A 16409-nucleotide genomic window follows, 5' to 3' on the forward strand; every position below is an offset into this window, starting at 1 on the left:
GCGCACACACACACACACACTGTGGGTATCCCCTCTTTATTCATGGCTCAGAGTATTCCCTCGCTCTTCACAGCTCCTTCACATCTCCACAGGGGGTCCGCAGACTGACATTACTCGCTCTGCGCAACACCCCCTACTGGATGATAGTGACTACAGCGAGATCTGACACAAAGCACTTATGGGCTCAAGACAGCTGGGTTTGGAAAAGGACAGGGCCATGGTGGAGGGCAGGACACATCAAACGCAGCAGCAGCGGCTCAATAGCTAGCTAGCTATCTCCACTGGGGAGGACTGGAGGAAGTCTGTCTGGGGCTAAATTACACTCCACTAAACCAGAGTTTGATTATAGAAGTTGAAAAGGGTTTGGTTAGCGCAACCCCCACTTTTTACCCAGAAACACACATGTATGGACACACACGCATGCACACACGCACACACACAAACGCAGATACACGCTTTAACAGTATTGTAAAAACATTTACAGCATTTTTTGAAGAGTCGCCGAATCAATTAATTCAGAGCTTGATGAATAGTTTAACAGAGCTCGGGGGATTAATTCGACCCGTGAAAAGCAACAGTTGTCCCCCTTCCTCCCCAACATATTTCAAGGTGTAACCAGGGGAGAGAGTCTGAGCATTTTAAATGACCATAATGTGTTTTACAGAGCCAAAGTCCACTAGCGTTAAGAATATGCCCACAATCCCCACCTCTCATCAGTCTTTCAAGTGAAGAGAGCGTGAATGAGGTGGTGGGGGCGGTGGGTGGATGGGGAGGGGGAAAAAAAAAAAAGATTGGTTTCCCTAAAATAATCTTCCTGTTGTGGATTTAACTGATTGTTCTGGCTTTGGCTAATTAATCTTCCTGGGCACAATGAAAGGGATTGGGAAGCACTTCAAAGCAACCCTCAGTATAAATGATCCCAACATGAAGCAGCTCACTTTGTCTCGGCACAGTGTGCTGTAGATTAGTCTGCCACAACTTTGCCAATTTTTCAGGCTCCGTCTGCCCTATTCATTTGAAAGTGTTGGACCAATAACGTCAGGCTGAGAATCCATCAGTTTACAAAAATATGTCTTTTTTTTTTTTGTCCGCGCTGTGTGAAAATGAAGTCAAGGATAATTTGAAAGAGAGGCCTTTAAAAAACAAGGGCTAAAAAACCCAACAAAACAAAACTTGGAAGCTTTAATTTGAATGTTCAGGATTTTTTTAAAAAAAAGGGCTCAAGCGAAGAGGAGTGCAGATTTTCAAAATGTCTGTCTCTATCTATAGCAGCTCCTGTAGTCATAACAAAACGGCAAGCCAAGACAAAACACACTTCACTACCTCAGACCGAAGCAATAAACAATGGTTGAATAAACACATCCCTTACCAACCACTCTGAATATAAGTCTTAGATTCTTCAAAAGCCAAGGTCCTCAGTGTTGCATTCTTGATTCATGTATGGTGCCGTCACCGCAGCAACGAGAAATCCGCTTTGCCTAAATTACAAGCTCCGTTGCGGCAATGCTGTCTTCGTTTTCTGTCCCATACATTCGGCAAGGCAGCAATAACGCATTCACGGCGGCTGGATGATGTACATACGGTCGTAAGGGCGACAAACTAGAAAAGTTCATGTATTATATGACACGGTAAGGTCATACAGCTTACATTCGCACCAACGACTTCATGGTTATGGCGCTGAAAGAGTGGCTGCAAGAGAAAATATTACTTGAATTTTCTGTTGCTGTTCCCATCATAAAATAATATGATGGGAACAGCACAGCACATACATATTCCATGAACACACAAACACAAAAATACACCTCAAATCCAGATGAATTATACCTGTTATACAAATTTCCAGCTGCATATTTGTCATTCTTGGATTGTCCTAGAGCAGCTTTGGATGAGTCACAGTTCAAAATAATACGTTTATCTTTCACCGAGCCCTTTGTGCAGCCCTTCAGTTCATCCTCTGAAACAAGATGTTTTATAGCTCAGTCACACACAAGATTAAAAATAGAAAAGCAGCCTGCATGTGATTAGGAAAAGTGGTGTTTTCCTGCTGATTGCATTGATCTTTTTTTTGGCTGCAAGTAGTTGCGGCGACTAACTGGTCCCCCAGAGGTTGAGGGTGTTGCACAACCAACTTTTTCATTGCAAAGCGATTGGACAGGTTGCCTGGTAGGAGGTAACCGACCTCCAAACAATAGTGATGTGACTCAGACTCACTACAATCGCTCTTAGACAGGTTGGTGAAGGCTTTGCAAATAACTGCCATCTAATTTATAAACACAAGCAGATTGCTAACATGCTGCACCGATGAGTGCCCATTGTCTATGACGCTTTTCTTTGCAATAACAGACTCACCATAGCTGGCTGGCAGCTGGTTGTATTGGATCTTATATAAAAATCAAAGTTTGCCAAGTGCTTATGTTGTGCTGCAGTTAAATCGTAACTATGTCACTATCTGTGGAGGAATTGTTGAATTTATGTTTCAGATCCAAGAGATTCTGGATGGACGCTAAATTCCTGTAGATGACAAGTTTGTCTTATACAAACAGATTACAAGTAATTGCCAACTTGATCTCATTTGATTGCAAACTGGTAGCAGAGCGACTCCATCTAACGGACTCGATTTTATTGCCGTCTTGATGCACTAAAGTCGCTCTGAAGACAGCAGCTGACTGAGAATAATTGCAGACCTGGTCTCCATCTTCAAAGCTGCCATTTCATAGGCAATAAGATTGCAAGTTAATTGCATAGCTTTAAATCAAATTTCTGATTGGCTGCCCCTCGTAAAGAGAACGTTTGAATAGCAGGTGATGGCAGTGGTGGTGGTGGGAGAGGCAGGGCTGCTGTGCGCCTGATGTCTATACTAACATTACAGAGATCCAAGAGTAGAAACTTGTGTACAATTTAGAGCAGCCTGAAGCCTGAGCTTTTGGCTCGCTTGTGCATACCTCATTATTTCAAACTTTGGCCATGTTTAATTTAAGCATCCACCACTGTAAGAGAGTACATAGGAGTACATAGGGAAAAGCATATATATAGGGCTCCTTTAACCTGAGGGTGTATTTCTGCTCTTTCTACAGTGTAGCAGACCACAACATTTGCCTTCCCTGATCTAAAGCTTAGCCACAGTTTACTATGCAACATGTGTGGGTGGAAGCAGGACTCTTTTTTTTTTTTTTTTGTTCATAACAACACATCTAACAGACAGCAGTTACAGCATAAAGCAGACAAGAATAGGTATAATATCAATTCAAATTTCTGACTCCACCATGTCTCACAATGGAGTTAAAATTCAAGACAGAAGCATCTAACTCTCCGCAGATGTCTGACTCGTTTCCTAAGAGACGCCGTTTCTTCGACTTTGCATTTTCCTGCCCTATCCGAGGTCCCTCTGCTTGCATCTCTCCTTTTCTTCACGCAAACACATTTTACTTTTCTTTCAACATGATTTTTGCAGCAAAGGCATGTTTATTTTTCTGACAGGTGGAAGGAGACGTGACGGCATCTGAGAAAAAAGGCTCCTCACTTATTAGGACAGATGTTTGATGCCTTTGAACAATACTGCTGATCAAACCTTCCATGAGGTTCTTTGGTCACTGACGGACTGTAGATGCAAGTGAATAGGAAAGAAAAGAGAGGAAGGGAATCACAGAGAGAAAAAAAGTGCGCCACTATTTTCCCTGAGCAATGAAAGGGGACGCTGACTTTCTAAAGAGAAATCTGGTTTCATCTCAGAAGCTCTTTGAGAGATGATTTTGTTTGTTCTTGATGAAGCGTGATTCTCTAGTTTTGAAGACTGTGAGGAGCGGCAGTCATTTTCCCCTCCCAGTCATCTTAAAATGACAACATTTCATCTATATATAGTCTTTAGATTGTGGTTTTGACTTTCCCTTGCGTTTGGTACCGTCACATGGCATGGTTTTTGACAGCTGCCAGCAGAAAGGAACAAGCCCTCAACACTTTCAACGTTCAAATGAAGTTTGTCACATTGTTGGGGAGGCTTGATGTATGCTAATGAAGTTGGGGTGTATGTGTGTGTGCACAGGCTTGCGTGGGACAGGTTGGGGGGTTGGAGGTGGAAGAGGGAAGAGGAGTGGGGGTAGCTGCTGGAAAGACATTTTTGATATACACCCTTGTTCCCGAGTGACAAAAACCTTGTCAGGAACAAGGGTGTACATCAAAAATGATGCCACTCACAAAGTTTGCGCCTCCACATCCACTGAGTTGGCACTCAGTGAGTTCACCAAGGAGCGATTTGAATTCAGAAACGCTTTGCTGCGAGAGGGAAAAAAGGAAACCGCTTCACAGAAATGAGGGAGAAAAAATAGAAGGAAAAAAAAAAGGAAAGGCAGAAGGAGATTAGAACTGGCTACAGATCTTAGTGAGGTTGTTAGAACTATGGGATGGATTGGTGGCTGCTGATGTAATGTGCCTCAACAAAAACAGCACACAGGAAAAAGGCTCAGCCTACAGAACTTAAGTTCAGCTCCTCTGCATTTTTATGTCTGCATCAATACTGAAAACAACTAGAGACATGATTTATTTTTTATTACACCGAGCTCCCGTGTTGCACAAGGATACATCTCTAAAACTTGTACAGTTCGCCATGCCCACTGTATCATTATGTATTTATACGAAGAGCTGTAGCCTTCAATATTCTGCTCCTGTCTTCAAGGAGAATTGAACCACACAGCGAGCTGATGATCTGCCATTTTAGAGTGGGGGAGCCTGCGAGGGCCCTGCTAGTGTAAGGCAAGCAACATCTGTGTGAAGTCTGGGCAGAAAAGCTGTTTTAGCATGAGAGGGATCGGATTACAAAGACACATCTTGGCAGATAAACCAGGGCAATATTATTGGTGTGTGGAGACTGGATACCTTTAGGTTTAATGGCAAATAAAAAACAATGCGCAGACTCTGTCCACAGCATCTCTAACACATGTATAATGTACATTAATCCTGATAGTTTGCATGCAACTATGTCGTTTTCTTGACCAAGAGCATTATATGAGGCAGGAGTCAATATATCATGTAGCCAGTCGCTTCCACGAAGGTATAATTGTGACAAGCTGCGCTAAGAAACGATGCTAATACGCACCTACAAACATTTTCGACAAGATACTATAAAGTTGCCGGACGCTGACAATGGAAAAAAAGACATTGTTCACATGACTTACAAATGCCAACATGGCCTCATAACCACTTATACTTCCACATAACTAACTGTAACCTACATTCTTGGTCATATTTATGGTAAATGGCCTGTATTTATATAGCGCTTTACTAGTCCCTAAGGACCCCAAAGCGCTTTACATATCCAGTCATCCACCCATTCACGCACACATTCACACACTGGTGATGGCAAGCTACATGTAGCCACAGCCACCCTGGGGCGCACTGACAGAGGCGAGGCTGCCGGACACTGGCGCCACCGGGCCCTCTGACCACCACCAGTAGGCAACGGGTGAAGTGTCTTGCCCAAGGACACAACGACCAAGACTGTCCAAGCCGGGGCTCGAACCGGCAACCTTCCAATTACAAGGCGAACTCCCAACTCTTGAGCCACAATCGCCCCACATTTACCATATTTATCCATAAGTTTGCTTGGTAGTGTACATTTTGTCATTTTGAGGGTCTGGGTCAATGTCTGCATGCCTGCAAGTCCACGGAGAATTTACATTACAATGCACCAACAATGCATGCGCACCAGGCAGTGGACTTCAAAGATGGCGCAGGAGGAATGACTCCTGGGCCATTAGACCTCCAGATGAGTTAGCTCGAGTGCTAAATAGGGAGGTCAAGACACTAGAAATTTAGTAGTTGGTACCAGTATCAGCAGAATTCAACTGAATTGAGTAAGGTGAGCAATCATGAAATAATGACCTTTTATACTTAAAAATAAATCCTTTTATTAAAACAGCGCGCAGACTGAAATGCTAGGATGGTTGACAAGTAGCTAGCTAATGTTATTACAAGATATAATGTCAGTTTCATTACATTAGCTGAGCATCTATGTAATTAGAGCTGCAGTAAACAAATGACAACGAACCACAGTCAGCTTATTTTCAGGGTTCTCAGCCTGCTTAGCCTCACTTAGGACCAACATTCATATACAGTAACATGTGCAGGTGCAAAACCTGCACCTGCTTTTGTTGGTTAAGGTAAAATATGTCAAGTAAAGAATGGTGTACAGCAACTGATTTTCAGATAACCATCTGTACGTCTTTCCTTCAGCACAGCACTTTGTTTTCTGTAAAACTCTGATTTTTGTTTGTAGAGGGTGTCAACAGAAGTTCTTTGGGGAAATAAATCAGCAAAAATTGGCATTTGATCAACGAGTTGCGAGAGGAGCTAATGTGGCAGTTTTCCCAGGTCACTGTCTTCCAGGTGCACTTTTTCCTCTGCTTGTGGGCATCTTTCCTCTTCAGCCTTGGAATACAGGCTGCCTATGCCTTAAAAAAAACAATCAAACAAAAAAACACTACGGTCTTGAAAGTTATTCTAACTATTGAGGTACATCACGCCACTGTCTGCAGAGACTGAACCGGAAACACACTCTTGTGCCTTGTTGTGATAGAGGGGTCACAACAAGCCGAAACAACACCAAAGTCTGCTTCACATCAGCAGTTGTGACGTGTAACAATTCAGAAGCAGGACATTGCTGAGGTATGAACGGGTACAATATCAGAAAAGTGAGGAAAAAATTACCCTCAGGTTTCGCTAAAAGCAGCAAAACTTTGGTGGATAAGATAAAAGAAACGTACAACTTTCATGAGTGATTATTCAAGCATAAAAAGAGCAGTGGATAGACATGTCTCACAAACCCAGGATGTATAATAATACATTCTTTCGGAATAAGGTATTGGCTAGACACACGTAAAACCTGTTCATGCTATGAGAGACACTTATTAGCTGGGTGCAGGCACTCTGAACATCCACATTGCCAAAAGCCTCCTCTTCTCCCTCTGATGAAGTCATACTCTGTGCTGAAACATTAGCTGCTGTACCTTATTAAAAACCTTCAAACCCCATCATTCCAGATCCGATCTCAGCTGCCCTGCAATGTTCTTAGCTCTTCTGGCACATGCACACATTCCTTTATTTCTACGATGGCTCACTTCCTGTTGATCTCTGCGCTGCCAACTTTGCTACAGCAAAACAATCTGTGCTGGATTAGCGAAATGTGTTAGTGGCTGTGAAAAAAAGAACTGTCAAGCACCTAAAATTGGAACCAAATGCTAAACAGATTTTTAGTCGTGTTTACCCGTTCTTTGCTTCAATCGCAGTGTTGCTGTTTTTGCTTCAGAAGGCAACATTTTTGGAATCAGCATCATAATTCATGTATCTTAGTGGCACCGCAATCAAAAATTTAGCAAGACTAATAAAACTGTGATGAAGCTTTGCAAAAGAGGAGAACACTGTGGAAGTTGCAATACAACAGCTGTACCCTTTAAGGGGAACTAGTTTGTGTTCCATTAATTTCTGTCATACAACTGTTACAATGGACTAAATTCAGACTGTTTTATAAACACTTGGTTTCAGACAGCTTTTTTCAAGTCTGCATCTGTGTGATGTCAGCAACAGTGGATGTACTTAATATGGTCATCTCAAGCACAGCAGCCTCAGCCAGTCAGAAGAAAGTTGGTGCAAAGAGAGGGCAGCCTCAGAGCTACAAGATGCACACTTCACACAGTGAGGGTGTGCACTGAGGACCCCTAAAACAAATGAGGAATCATACACTCACTTTAAGTATACTTTATGATATACAGAGATACTTATTAATGCTGAAAACACTCAGAAATTTCAACCCAACCCCTCACCTGACATGGGAGCAGGTAGATTCCTGATTCAGCAGCTCCTAAGTCATAGGAAACCATATGACCCTGCTTCTGGGACTGGCACAGTGATCAATGGCTCCTAAAAACCTCTGGACTCTTCCTGAAAATTTGCGAAGGCTGGACACTGAGGTGCGCAATGGGTGTGTGAAGTGTGTACAAGGGTCAGTGGGTGGATCAGAGGGGGACGCAGGAGAGCGAATGCCTTTGGTGTACATACCACAGTACAAAAGAACAACCTCCTGTGTGAGTGTAGTCATTAGTGCTTTCTTCTCTGTGTGTCAAGGTCAAAACAGAGCCTGATTACAGGGCGCTCTAGAGAGCTGTGGGTGTGTGTTTGTCGGCATGTGTGCACACAGAGGCTTCCCTTTTGAACGCAGGCAGCGGTGGCATTCCTGGCCCTAGGCGCTGGCTCTTGAAGCCAGATCTCAAGGAATTTGGGAAATGTGCGAGGGGGCATATCTCTGGTTGTGAACAGGAGAACGAGAGATGGCAGAGTGATGAGGGGAGGGCAGGAAAGGAAGGGGGGAAATCTATTTTGTTTGCCTTTTGTGGCCCCCTGGAGGATCAAGTAAGGTTGGTAAATTGGGAGGGAGGGACTGGTGACATAAGACGACGAGGGGCCAAAGATGAGGCCTTGTGTGCTTGCACGAACCAAAAGGAATTCTGATGAAAAAGGGTTAAAAAAGGTAATGCTGGGCAGCGAGAGGGATGTAGCAATACTGTTGGCGAGAGAATCAGTTTGGGTAAGGCGGTCTTGCCTCATTCGTACATTTCTCAGAAGCATTTGAAAGAGATGGTGAGATATGGAGAGAAAAAGAGAAACTTGTCACCTTCTCTTCAGTCTCCAGCTCTTTGCTTAGCAGATTCTTCTCTGCCAAGTGCAGCTGTCTCTGTAGACTTTCCACCTTTTCCTGCAGAGCCTGAGGGAAGGGAGAGACAGTCAGTCAGCTGACTGACGCAAAGAGAAAAACATTTCGAATTCGGTGTGGCGTTAAGTGTTACGTGGCACAAATTGATAGACATTAATCTGCAGTTACATTTGAGATTGCAAACAGATGCACGCTTTATCTCAATAAGAGGCTACACCAGACTCAAGACCAGAGCTAAAAAAAACAAGTAGATGGAGAAAACTAATAGGAATATAGAGTACACAAACATAGACAGAAGGACAATGAAGAGAGATACAGCTTGTGATTACTTTTTGGGAGGTAAAAGGCTATTAACAAAGCAATCTCAGTAATTACTATGAAGCTGCCCTCATTAACCCTAAACTTATTTTTAGACAAGGGCATAAAGAAAGACTTCCCCAGTATGGAAACAAACAAACTTTCTAGTCTTTTATAAAGCTGCAGTTCTTATTCCTTTCCTTGGCAGTACTAAGAAACATATACTGTATCATTTAGTGGATAACGAGCCCTCTCGCATGTATTCCAGTACCTGTGCCGATCAAATTTCCCCACAAGGTACCAATAAAGAATTCAATCTATTTTGCTTTCTAAGACTCAGGCAAGAAAGAAGAATAAAAAAAAAGAAAGAAAAAGAAACGCACAAAGCAGTTTTCCCCCCTTTCTGCCCGTAAGTGATAGCAAAGCACAGTTCCTGCGTACGACCCAGAACCAGATGTTCCGAGTGCACATGTGGACACTTCATCTTTGATTAGCCTGCATGGAAAGCAGGGACTGATATGTACACACGTGCAAGTGTGCGTGTGCACACACACACACACACACACACACACACACACACACACACACACACACACACACACACACACACAAAAATATCTTAAGATGAAAGCACGGGCGTGCATTTACACTTGCATGCACACACACCTCCAAGAAGTGTGAGTGTAGCACTGGCTAACATCAATATCCACAGTGTCTCCCCCCACTGGAGTTGAGTGAGCAGGCCAGGTGTTGACTTGTTGATTCTCCGAGCCGAGGGAAACGTAGTCCAGGTGATAGGCATGACCGCCTGATCTACGATTCAGTCCACTGACATAAATCACGCGCAGACTGCAAGGCTTTAGGGCCGGGGTGAACTTTTAGGTAGAGCTTCTCTGGAAACTACACCACGAAGTAAAAAAAAAAAAGAAACACAGACTTGGATTTGTTAGTTAGATTTTTATACTGAATACACTCCGATTTCACAGTGTCTGATCCTCTTGGCAATTTTATCTCATATATGACCATTTTCTTTCACTAATTTAAAACACAGTGTGAACTAACCTCAACTGCACTGACGCAGGTGATTTAGGCTTCATTTAGGCTTCTGGTAGTTGGATTTTTTTCCCCTCTCAGCACACATTAATCGGCCAACATGACTCTAGAGCACGTCGAGGTCAGTTTCAGCTCTTCAACATGAAAGGCGGCCCATTTCCAGCGTGCTTATCCTATTAATCAGGGTATTTCTTAACTAGTCACAACCCCACTGTAGCCTACATCTCCATTCTGTGAAAGCCTTTGCCTTTGATTTCATCATTTCATTTTGTTTACTGACGAATCAAAGTCTCAGTGACACTAAGAAAAGCATTTTCAGTGGAGTTGACATGAATTACAAGAGCTTTAAGTAGCTGTAGTGGTAGTGTAGAGAAGGCATGCAAGGACTAGCATTTATTTTTGGGTGGGAGTGGGTTTGGAGGAGAGGGGCAGAGAGAGATGCACAGCTTATTGTGGTGATGGTCTCTTGAGACGAATTAAACATTTGGGAGAGTGTAGAAAAAAAAATCTTAAAAAATACTTTCCCATGGTAACAGTGACCATTTCAACTTTGGATTGTGGGTAAAGCACTTCTCTTCCGTGATATGACAAATAAAATGTGTTTCTTTTTAAAAACAAGGTTTATATCCTACATACCTTCATTTTATAATGTTGTAAACTCGTAGTAACTCTACCACCCCCCACCCCGTTATTTCTTTTTTTAACCATCATCCCAACAGGGGGCCCATTTAACAAGTGCTCTTTTAGTGACTGTACCTTCGTTTCTGTTTGTGCTGGAGACAAACTTCTAACAGTTTTAGAAAAGAGAGACGACGAGATTTACAGGCATATCCGGTGTCCCACAGTAACACAAAGTGTTCACAAGGTACTTCTGTCTGAAGTACATATCTGGACACTGACACAAGTTTTGTTTTTTTATACCCATTTACTGAAACATATTCCGAATATAGTTATATAATAAGTAGACTCCCATCTTTCAAATTGGATGAATGGTTTAGGAGTTCCAGCTCTTTAACATGTGTCACTCTCTTTTTAAAGGGAAAGGTAATTGGACATTTGACTCAAAGGCTATTTTCATGGGCAGGTGTGGCCAATTCCTTTGTTATGTCATTATTAATTAAGCAGCTAAAGGGCCTGGAGTTGATTTCAGGTGTGGTGCTTGCATTTGGAAGATTTTGATGTGAACAGACAACATGTGGTCAACGGAGCTCTCCATGCAGGTGAAACAAGCCATCCTAAAGCTGTGAAAACAGATAAAACCCGTCTGAGAAATTACTACAATATCAGAAGTGGAAAGATCTACAGTTTGGTACATCCTGAGGAAGAAAGAAAGCATTGGTGAACTCAGCATCGCAAAAACACCTGGAGGTCCACAGAAGACAACAGTGGTGGATGCCCCAGTCTGTTTGCCCCAATATTAAGAAATACACTTTTATTAGTGATGCTAATAAACAATCCCAAGAAGTGATATTGAGAATAATTTTTATGGTCATGAGAAACCCCTTCACAACAGCCCACCAAGTGAACAACACAACTCAGGAGGTAGGCGTATCAATATCCAAGTCTACTATAAAGAGAAGACTGCATGAAGGTAAATACAGAGGGTTCACTGCAGGGTGCAAGCCACTCATAAGTGCCAAGAATAGAAAGGCTAGATTGAACTTGGCTAAAAAAAACAAAACCCCAACATCTAAAAAAGCCAGCACAGTTCTGGAAAAACGTTCTTTGGATAGAGTAGTAACCAAGTATTAGAAATGAACATTTTATTTTCCTGTATTTAATCTGTCCAATTACTTTTGAGCCCCTGAAATGAAGCGATGTTAAAAAAACGCTTTAGTCCCTTAGATTTTTATGCAATCTTTTTGTTCAGCCCACTGAATTAAAGCTGAAAGTCTGCACTGCATCAGAGTTGTTTAATTAAAAATTTATTGAGGTAAAAAGTTGTCTCTTACCAAATATATATATGGACCTAACTGTGTCTTACTAACCAGGCTCGGTAACAGCAGCACCGTTTCTTTTAAAATATAATCACTTCTGGCTGCAAAGAAAGTAGCATAGCTGTCGTCAAAATGCAAACACGAAGGCTTCAAACAACAGAGACCAAAAACTAGTGGCAAACATCAAGTTGGCTGCATCCATCTCTTATATACAGTCTATGATTAAGCTGCAAACGTCTGCTATCATCTTGTAAAACCTACCCACTGTGACCCTAATGTCACCTACAACTATTCTTAAAACAGCACCGTTGCAGACAATATAGATAAGCGTCCTTAACAGATCACACCCCACCCATCTCTTCCTGTCCCACTAGTGATTCCCCGCAATGTGACACAAAATTTCTCGACCTCATCTTCTGGGAAGTGAGGCTGACCCCACTGGTGACGTGTTTTTCTCTTTCTTGTGGGTTCTACGTTTGATGTACTCAAAGCAAATCTAAGTGCAAAAGTTCAACCCTGGTTCCTTCATTAATAGAATCATATAGGATGTTTCTGCTGATGAACAGTACAGCTTTGTGAGTCAGAAAGAGCTGCAGATACTCAGTCATTATTGCCGTCAGACACAATGGTCATATTAAGCGAATTAGCAACAGATACTGTGCTGAAGCTGATGTGCATGGTCTGTCTGACCTTGACTTTAATCAATGAGGGCACTTGTTCAGACACAAAACCTCCAACTGGTGCTTCATTATTGATTCTTCATTTTCTCAGTCTAACTTCCACTGTTGTAACTCTGTACTGTACATATAACATGTACTGCAGATACACACAAGTAGTCAACATACGCACACAGTTCTTTTCTTTAGTACATGAATGACCATGTGTATAATATTCAGCAAAAATGTCTCCAGATGCTGAGGGTGATATGGTCTGTATCAGTCATGCAGACTGACTGGGATCATTGAAAACAGGGCAGGAAGAGGGGGTGGGGGTGTAAGGGAGGAGGAGGGGGGTCTGATTTCCTTAGGAAGAGATGTTGGGTATGAACGAAGGAAGCCTGAAAGTGAAAGGTGTAAAAAAGAAAGTGAGAAAAGCAAATTGCAAAGGAAAAGCTTGAGAAGACAGCAAGAGAAATGTGACCGCATCCAGAAGAGTGCAAGAGGAGAGAAAGTTCAGAAAGGTGAAAAATGAGAAACAGCAAGATACCGAAGAGGAGGAGGGACGTGAAGGAGAAGAAAAAAAAACACGTGGCCGGAGTGAAGAGATAGGGGCAGCGGTTCTACTTCTGGCGCACGGTACATCAGTTGGGGGCTTAGAGGTCTCTCTCACCTCTCCATCAGCAAAGTGCCTCTGCCTTTCATTCCAAACTTTGGCTCAAAGGATTAGCGAGGCACACGCGCACACAAGCACCAACAAACACACCGCTCAGAGCGATCCATACAGGTATAGGCATGCATTAATATTAACAGCAAAAGTTCTAAAAATGTGAGCGCTACACTCTGCAGTCAAATGAGTGCGCAGTTACTGCGTCGTACGCACACAAACATACACGCGGCGTCACACAGGCACAACGATGCCTTAGTCATCTTTCCTGGGTGGTCCTCCTGCGCAGATAAGGCGAGCATGTTTCCCCAGGGTGAAGTAAAAGCAACAGAGGGCAAGGAGAAAAAAAAAGAAAAGCAAAGAAGAAAGAAGGGAGGGAATAGTGGGAGGAGGAAAAAAGGCCAGGGGCCTCTTTAAACTTGGTGTTTTGTTAGGAGCTGAGCTGCTCTTCATGTGCGGCGGGGCCTTCTATTTGCAGCGTGCTGTCAGAAGTTTCTCCCAAAGTCTGGATTAAAGAGATCCTCTAATGACACTGAGGCTGGACGACTTCAGACAGCAGCAAAAACCTCACACTGCACCGCCTCCAGCCAAGGACACACACACACACACACGGACACACACACACACACACACACACACACACACACAGACAAGGGTAGGAGCAGATACATACACAAGGCGCACAAAGCACACAGACATACATAAGCAGAGACAGTTTGTGGATTGCGCCCACACACACACACACACACACACACACACACACACACACACCAGCTTTAGTAGAACAAGGCGGTGTGTGTGTGCATGGCTACTGATCTAATAGTAAATAATAAAGGAGGTGCTAACCTCAAGGAGAGATGGATGGCCAGAGAGATGAGCACAGACTTTCTTTTATCTGCACTTTTATCAAAGGATTGTGGGAAAGGTAAAAAAGTGAGTGTAAGAGAGAAGCTGTAGGAGGAGGAGAGAGGTCTCCCTCCTGAGGTGTTAAGAGAAGAGAAACTTTTGCTTTGCTGTTGGTCTGTCTTGTCTGTGTGTAGGAATGAAAAAAAGAAAAAGAAAAGTGGTTTAGCAAGTCGACCAGGACAGCCCCACTGAAAGATAACACCGATGTTGGTGTGAATTGATTTGCTTTCAGTGCTTTAATGCTTTTCAGTTCTTCTTCCCAGAGTTGATTTAGAAGTAAAGTGGGAAGATAGCGTGATGGCAGCAGTTGTGGAGAAACTCCTGAGCAGTAAATCAAACGGTTATCTTGCCCGTCTTTTCTGGTACTGATGAAAATAGTAAGACAATTGCCACGCTAATGAAGACATGCTGCAACCGAGCTGTGCCCACTGGGGGGAACGCGCTGTTCTCGGTCTTCCCGTCTCTTTCAGCTGCTGTGAGCTGCGCTAGAAAGAGAATAGGAAACGACTATAAAACATACACCATATGCCTGCTGTGTGTGTGCGTTTGTGTGTGGGCATTCGTGCATTTGTTCTGCTTATCGAAAAGGACGCATATGAAGTGCATTCTAAAAACTCTTGACAACATCTTATGAAACATAGGTGCTCTTTTGATTTAGGAGTAAATCCTCAGATTCTTACCAGGATTTTAAAAAATCAAGATTATGCGATACACATCTATTTAATATCGTTTCACTGCACAGAATCAATCTGGTGTCCTGCTGATGGCTAACCACTGTACAGCACTGTAATTTATATTAAAATAAAAATAAGTGGTTACAACAATAAATAATGATGTGGCTATTAAAATAGTAAATCACCATTCTGTGAATGCCAAAAAATATCTTGCATTGAACGTACTGACAATTTTAGTGGTTTTCTGAACTATATCGCTAACTCTTGTAGCTCTTATTAAGTGATATTATGCAATCTGTGACCTCAGCCAAGTTCTATGGTATCCTTCAAACTGAGGAGCCCAAGCCAAAGCGCAAAAGAGCTCTTGGTTTCTTTGTACATTGCATAAGGTTTGTGGTTTGGTGAGTAATTTCCATTTGTTGTCTGCAAATATGCTCTCTATGAGCTACTCTACTTCCCACGTTCTTTTATAGCATCCTGGAATGTTATCTTTCTTCTACTTCCACCTCCTCTGATATGTGGATCAAACGCTGCTGGGAATCGGCCCCATGGCCGGAAAACTCATCAATCAGCCGACACAATGCACACGTGTGGAGCAAGCACGCACGCACACAAATGCATACAGAAAAGAGTGGGAAAGAAAAAAAGAGGGAGAGCAACCTTCGCTTTCACACGTGCTATAAATACAGTGTGTATACAGATCCAAGACTATAACTTTCTGGCTAATGCTGATGCTGACATAAAGGACAAACCGGAATTAGCTGGAAGTTGGAATGTGGGCTTACTTGACAGCACGGAGTTAAGATTTAAGAGAACAACAGCCATCGGTGGGGCACGAGTACAAGAAGTGCCCCAGTGTGTTTGCTCCTATATTAAGAAATATACTTTTATTAGTGATGCTAACAAACACACCCAGGAAGTGAGAAAGTCGTTGGAGGAAACCACAGATTTAAATAAAAGTGACTCAAAACAAAAAGCCACCGAAACAGAAAGGTTACTGAATGCCTCTTTTAGCTCTCTCAGTGTCACAGTGTCATCATCACTACAGCCTTTCAGTCTCTTCTCTAGTCTCATTTAGCTACTTGCTGGTGCTTCTTCAACATTTACAGGCGGATTATTGACTGAGGTTTTTTTATGTTGTAGAACGAAACTGGAAAATGTCTAAAACACGTTAACCACAGATCTTATTTCAAGCATCTAACCAAAAAACCCACGTAAAAACAAAAACACCGACTTTGAAGCAAGAGAACAGGAAGTGGCGCTCTGTGCTCACCATTCTCTCGTCTCTGTATTGCCAGTTGGTCAAAAGACATGTAAACATCCCTACCAAAGCTAGCCAGTATCTGACCAGGGTCCAACGGTGGCTGAGAGGAACGTCATGGACCAACCCATATGGAAAAGATATATATAAATCTTATAAAGTTTGTATCTGTCTTGTGTGAAACTTGTATGAAAAGCATATAAGAGTGAAAACAGATATAAGATCCCTTGAAAAATTATATAATGAAACTTGTATGTTTT

The 16409-nt window shown here is 42.6% G+C and overlaps 1 protein-coding gene across 6 annotated transcripts in view; it reads right to left on the reverse strand.

The window, feature by feature from the left end:
- Positions 1-16409, reverse strand: part of cep112 (centrosomal protein 112) — a 163979-nt gene that overhangs the window by 5927 nt on the left and 141643 nt on the right. For all 6 annotated transcript variants that reach the window (XM_085403827.1, XM_085403831.1, XM_085403830.1 and 3 more), the window contains one exon: positions 8660-8749. In XM_085403827.1, coding sequence (XP_085259953.1) covers positions 8660-8749 — 90 coding nt within the window. The remainder of the gene's footprint in view (positions 1-8659; positions 8750-16409) is intronic.

Source organism: Rhamphochromis longiceps, linkage group LG4, assembly GCF_057381845.1.
Source record: "Rhamphochromis longiceps isolate RC_006_pf linkage group LG4, R_longiceps_female_GT1.1, whole genome shotgun sequence".
Classification (NCBI taxonomy): domain Eukaryota; kingdom Metazoa; phylum Chordata; class Actinopteri; order Cichliformes; family Cichlidae; genus Rhamphochromis; species Rhamphochromis longiceps.